At 35.6% G+C, this 6,943-nt stretch overlaps 1 protein-coding gene across 1 annotated transcript; it reads right to left on the bottom strand.

The window, feature by feature from the left end:
- Nucleotides 1–5,012: 5,012 nt before the first annotated feature.
- Nucleotides 5,013–6,374, bottom strand: UFO (F-box family protein). The gene has a single exon (XM_086658900.1). The coding sequence runs from the start codon at nt 6,372–6,374 to the stop codon at nt 5,013–5,015; it is 1,362 nt and encodes a 453-aa protein (XP_086515026.1).
- Between the last annotated feature and the right edge of the window lie 569 nt (nt 6,375–6,943).

The following is a 6,943-nucleotide window of genomic DNA, read 5'->3' as shown; positions in this document are numbered from 1 at the left end:
AACCCTATTTCTAAATAATTTTAATTTTTCAAGTGGCTAAGCAACAAGATTGGTTCTCCTCACGTTAACGAACAGATTCCTGCAATTTGTTAAACCCAGCAAGTCAGATTACTAAACCTATGAGTATCATGTACTTCAATATTTCTGAGGAAAATCCAGAATTTTAAGCAAGTCTTTGAGTAGTTGCTTTCAGTACTTTTTAACAAGGGAAGTTTTATAGGGCCCTGCCACTTTTGTTAAAAGGCCTCCCCATGAATTCATTGACTTGGTAAATAGTCATTGACCTTGTTTGGTTATAGGGCCCCCATGCAATTGTTTAAAAAAACCCACTGTAAGAGTGTATATCACCCACATTAGCAATCACATATCTCAACCCTAAATCTTTCCAAAACTCAAATCCCTAAACATTTATCTTCTTCCACCTTGGTGATAACGAAACTTTCAACAAACTAAATCTAGGGGTTGAGGAAGATGAAAGAGGAAGAGATGAAGATGAAGATGAAGATGAAGAGAGGGAGAGAGAACGAGAAAGAAACTGAGAGAGAATGTGGGAGCGATGGAGATCAAAATGGCGGTAATGATAGAGGTGATAGATTTTACATACAGAAAGAGAAGATAAACTGAAGAAAAAGAGGATGAAGATGAAACAGAGCTACTGGTGCTACTGGCCCAATTATCGGTGGGCTTAATCTGAATTATGCAACATTTTACAGACAGAAAGTGAAGATAAACTGAAGAAGAAGAAAAAGAAGATGAAAGAGGAAGAGACGAAGATGATGATGAAGAGAGGGATAAAGAACGAGAGAGAAACCGAGAGAGAATGGGGGAGAGATGAAGATAAAAAAGGCGGTAGTGATTGAGGTGATAGATTTTACAGACAGAGAGAGAAGATAAACTGAAGAAGAAGAAGAAGAAGAAGATGAAACAGAGCTACTGGTGCTACTGGCCCAATTATCGGTGGGCTTAGTCCGAATTATGCAACATTTTAGGGTGGGCTCAAACCGAATTATGCAACATTTTACGGTGCACTCGATCAGTGAATATTGCATAATTCTACCCGAGCCCACTGAAAATTGGTCCAGTAGCTACTGGTGCTACTGGCCTAATTTTCAGTGGGCTCAAGCCGAATTATGCAACATTTACGTCTCGAACCCACCGTATATGCCACCAGTAGCTTTTCGGTTTTGTGCGACTGCAACTCACTTGGGATTTTCTTCCTCTTTTGATTTTCACCCACTTCTAGACAAAATGCCAAATAAGGTCTGCAAATCTTCTTCCTTGTGTTGCTAACTAGTAGATTAAAGTATTCAAACAATGTAGTTTCAAAAAATAAATAAAAAAAACTAAACCTAGGGTTATGAGGAGGATGAAAGAAGAAAAGATGAAGATGAAAAGAGGGTGAAAGACAGAGAGAACGAGAGGGAGACCGAGAGAGAATAAGGGAGAGATGAGGATGAAAGTGACGGTAGTGATAGAGGTGATAGATTTTACAGAGAGAAAGAAGATAAACTGAAAAGGAAGAAGATGAAAAAGAGGTTATGAGGAAGATGAATGAGGGGTGGGGCTTTTGATCAGTCAATTCTTGTTTTGAATGATTTTGACTTAATGGCGTTAACTTTGCCGTTAAGTCAAACTAGAGAAGGGAGAGTGCTTTTTTCAAGAGGGACCCTTCTAACCAAAATGAAAAATTTGGGGGGCGGTTTTAAATGATTGAGGGTCCCTTTTAATAAAAATGGGGCCCTATAAAATCTCCCTTTTAGCAATTAACATTCTTGGACCATTTAGACCACAATTTGCATTTTTGGGCTTATAGCCAAAAAAACGGGTCCTAATAGCAGATATAGTTCTCTCTAATCCTATAAAGGGTTTCAAAACCAAAAAAATAATATAAATGAATATCTAGTCCATTTGGTCTCATCTAGAGAGAAAACACAAATCCCTAGATTACATATTAATTTATAATACCTATACTAACCTTCTTTATATATAAAATCTGATTTACATTCTAAATTCCAAAATATCTTTTTTTCATTTTTATCTCCACATTCTTTCTCCAATCACGTTTAAATTCAAAGTAACCACTATCTTCAATATCTTCCGTAACTAAAATCTGGAAATTTTCTCTCTCTCTAAAAATGAAAGCTCCAATAAACCTCCATTAAACTCACCAGCAGCAGTACAAATCTCCATTGTTTCATCTTCATTACAGCAGCAGTCTAAAAACCTCCATTGTTTATCAGCTTTTAAATTGTGAAACTCTTTGTCCAAACCATCGATAAGATGTAATATTTGCTGTTTATTTTCTCTCTTAAAGATATTCATAACTGTTTATGATCTTGATGTTTAATCCTTCTTTATTGATTCCTTCAAATCGATTATATTTTGTTTTCATCTGATTATTATATCATTTTTCATTAGATTTAGGTTTAAGCTTCTTGATTTTATGATATTTCTTCACCTCAGATCTTTGGTTTCGTACAATTTTATGAGCCAGGTGTTATTTCGTACCTTTAAAGAATATACAATATAGGTAATTATTTACAGTAAATTTTCATACTTTCTAGTTCATTACGCAAACATCTTCCGAACCATGTTTTTATAAGACTATGTAATATACTCATAATTTGTTATACATTATATATAATTTATAATAAATTCCAAAACATCGTATAAGTGCACATAAATTATGTATTATTTATATACCATTACGCGTACTTTTCACACAAAACAGTAGCCTTGTTAAGCTTACCAAACTACTCAAAAACTTCAAATATTGTCAACATTTGACAAACATTATACATAATTTACGGAACTGTACATGTAGTTTATAATACAATATATGATTTTTTTTAATGTATGTGTATTTATGTGTGTAGATTTGATATAACAAATGGAATTTCAAACAGAATCATCAAATCAAAGTAAGTCAACGAAACTAAAACCTGATGGCTCGGATAAAATATTTACTGAAGTTGGTCAGTTGTTTCCTGGTAGTGCAAAAGTATTTGGATATGCTCTTCGACAATACAGTGTAACTGTTGTTTGTCCCGCTCAAGACTACAAATGAAGAGTACATGGATGAGCATCATTTTTGAACTAGAGAAGATTTTGTACGTTTTTTTAGTAACAGAATGTAAACGATGTATAATGTAAAAGAATTTATGTGTAATTTATTGAACAAGACCCACATATATTTGATAACTTACGTTGTATACGTGACAAATGATGGTTTCCTCGTCATAAATAACACATAACTTACGTATTTGTTTCATAATTTGTACTCGATGTGTATGAGTAAAAACGAAAACAAATGCTGCTTTAATGTTCCCAGAAAAATATACTATTTCCAAATCTGAAAGTTAAGTGAGAGAAACTGATATGTATGTTTTGTATATTAACCCCCCAAATCACGATAAATTGATCCCAGAAAATATACTCTTTCCAAACCTGAAAGTTAAGTGAGAGAAAATTGATTTGAATCGAAAAAAAAATTTACATAGTAAAATAAAGAAAATTGATTTGGTTTCCAAATCTGTAAAGAAGAGAGAGAAAATTGATTTAGAAATATCGGTGGTGATGGCGTTTTGTTTTGGTTAGGATTTTGGTTTCTGATTGATTCGGATAATAGGAAAGAGAAAATTTGATTTCCAAATCTTTTTAGAGAAGAGAGAAATTATGATTTGTTTCAATCTATTTTTTGCTAATAAATCCCCCAAATCACGCCCAAATCTATCTTTCCAAAACGCGCGAAATTTGAGTGTGGGACATTGACGGTTCTGTGTTTCGAAAGTGAGGGTTTTTATGTCCATAATGTAAAAGGACTAAATATCTATATTTTGGGGAGATTGGATCATAAACCTTTTTTGAACATTAGTGTGGTCTATATACCTATGAACCCTATTAAAAAGCTTTTATTATGTTTGGGCAACACGTATTCTTCCTAAAAAGTAAAGTGGGCACTTAAAATAGGCTAGGATTTCTCAACAGAGTAAAGACTTTGGTCAATTAGTTTTGACTTAGAGGCAACCCTGTCTTTTGTCTAAAAATCGACTAATTTGTTTTTTGCTTCCTAATTTCCATTTTCCACTTTCGACCACCACCTTTGACCACTACACTACCATTTCCTACCACCACCATTTTAATAGCACCATATTTCCCCCTCATCCTCTCATCTTTCTGGTTTGGGAAAGCCCCGAACCAAATCGGTTTACCCTAGTTTGCGATATTTCCCTTTAATTTTCCAAATCAGATCTGTTTACCATAGTTTGGGGTATGTCCTCTTAACCATGTCTGCCTCGTTTGGGGGTACGTAGTCCCTCAAACCAGGTTATTCCCTGGTTTGGGGGTAAAAGTTGCTGCCTAGTTTGGGGGTCATTCCTCAAACCATGTTAAGCCCGGGTTTGGGGTAGTTCATCAAACAAGATTCGGACGAAAGCTTTCCTTCGCCAGAAGATAGAGAGAGGGGGGGTGAAAGAGAATTTGTGATAGTGGTGCATAGTCGGAAGTGGTGGTGGTTTTAGTGGCCCGGAGTGGTGGTGGTTTTAGTGGCCCGAAGTGGTGGTGGTGCTAGTGGTCGGAAGGGGTGGCAATATTAGTGGTCGGAAGTGGTGGTGGTAGCCGGAAGTAAGGTATAGGGGAAGGTTAAAAACAAACAAGTTGATTTTCGGGCTCAAAACAAAATTGCCCCTAAGTCAACTCTAATTGATCGAAGTATTTATTCTTCGGAGACTTTTTTAGATGACCATTTGAACTTATTTTATCCGTCACAGAATTGGTTTACTACTTCTTGTCTCCTAGTCTCCGTCCATATAACTTAATAGTGACAAAATAAACGAAATGAACTAATAAAATAGCTGGAAGCTAGATTTGAAACAACAAGAGAATAAATTAACAACATTAGACACTAAGTAGTAAACGATAATAATATCCAAGTACATCTGAAACATTGATAATACTACTACAACACACGCTTTCTCATGTTAATATTATTATCATTACTATTACTATTACCCCTAGTTGTTGAAAGGCATTTGAAATGGAAGACATGAATGATTTAGTAGTCCCATAATGGGTGTTGCAAGTTGAGGTTCATATGCAAATCCATGTAGTCCCTCACCACCACCACCACCACCACCAACACGGCGGCTGGGAATAAAAGGGCATCTAGGGACCCATTGCCACCCTTTTTGATAAAAATCAAACATCAACATCTTATGAGATCCAACTATTGTAATAACAATAAAATCCCCATTTCCAACACAATCAAACCCTTGACCACCTTCTCTTTCTTCTTCTTCACTAAATTGTTCATATAGTTGTTGTGGCATTCTCTCAACTTCAACCCAAGTAGGTCCACCAGTTTGTAGTACCCATAATCTCAAACTCTTGGGCACATTAAGCTTACTCTTCTCTACTGCAGCAACTAAAACTAGTTTTCCTCTACATTCAACCAAACTTGGTGACCTTAAAAACCTCCTCATTGGTGCTTCTATCTTACTCCATTGGTTCAACCCTAGATCATAAGCTAGTACACTAAATGGACTATAATTCATGCTGTAAAATTTCCCATCTACAAGCACCATCCTCCCCGATTCAAGACTACATAATCTTGGTAAAGAACATGTTGTTCCCCAAATTGAGTAAAACCCTCCAATATCAACATGGAAGGTCTCTGTACTTAGATTCTTAACAGCAAATGGAGATATTAAATCATCCCCGGCCACTACAACATGAAAAGAAGTTTGGGTAACCGATAGTCCAGTCGAAGGAAAAAGTCTAGCCGTTTGGGTAGGAGGTAACTGGGTTAGTATTTTTATAAGTGGGTTATATAGGATTAAGCTCTTAGTGCCAGCAGTATCAGATACCCAACAGATTAAACCACCAGACGAAGAAGCTGGAGAGAACCCAGATGGAACATTAGTTAAGAAAAGGCGATACCATGTGTTCTCATTCGGATCAAAGAGATAACTTTCTCCAATGTTATCATTTTCATTACCTTCACATACATTTCTAGAGCTTCCATTGTTGTTCTTGTTGTTATTCTTGTAGATGTAACTCTTGAGGGCTTTGTGTTTGAAGAACAAGAACCAACGATGTCGAGGTGATATGTTTAGATACATTTCAAGAAAGCTGTCGGAAAATAAGAGACTATACCATCTTTTACAGACAGATCTAGCTCGAAAGAAAGCTGGTGGAGGAAGAAACACGAGAACTCGATCGATAAGTGTACGAGGAAGTTTGCTCCATATCCTACTATCCATTTTAGGGTTACTAATACTACTAGTAACATATGAAGTACCAATATTAGTACTAGTAGTAATATTAGTAATGAAGGACATAGGTGGTATGTTCATAGAGGGGTTGAAACCTTCCATGTTATTTGTAGAGACAGACAGAGAGAAGGGTGAAGTTTTAGGGTTTTAAGCACAAAAATATTTGGAACAGATGATCATGCTTTCTCATTCTTTTGTGGAAATGTTGAGTTTCTACTTTGTTTCTACTGGTTACATATATATAGTACTAGGTCATTGGTTGAAAAGATGAAACTCAAGTAGGGTTTCTTGGCTTTATGTAGAAATCAACAAAAGATAAACTAAGTTTTGATTTGACAGTTTATAAAGTGCATTGTGCAGAAATTCATGAAGCTTCAATCACAGAAGAAAGAAAAAGGAAATGCTCAATATGCAGTTTACAGAAGTGTTGTTTAATCTCAATGTTTTTTTTTAACTTACACCCTGGTAGAAATGTTCAATTCAAGATGCCCCTTTTATAATTGATAATTGGAATTACCCCCCTAATGGACCGATTCGGTAAAAAAACTAAATTTTCATGTGTAACCAAACTACCTTTTTCAATGTTCAATTGAACTTGCCACCTTCTTTATTTCGTATGGATGTTTGATTTCGTATGGATGGTTTTGATGGAGTTGACAAGAAGGTGAAAT

This window comes from Eschscholzia californica, unplaced genomic scaffold, assembly GCF_041429995.1.
Source record: "Eschscholzia californica isolate CP2 unplaced genomic scaffold, dmEscCali1.0.p SCAF_2, whole genome shotgun sequence".
Taxonomy (NCBI): Eukaryota; Viridiplantae; Streptophyta; class Magnoliopsida; order Ranunculales; family Papaveraceae; genus Eschscholzia; species Eschscholzia californica.
This window is presented reverse-complemented; position numbering and strand designations above follow the sequence as displayed.

Excerpts from the sequence above, each read along its gene's own strand:
- UFO (XM_086658900.1), bottom strand. The coding sequence starts at position 6,374 with ATGGAAGGTTTCAACCCCTCTATGAACATACCACCTATGTCCTTCATT.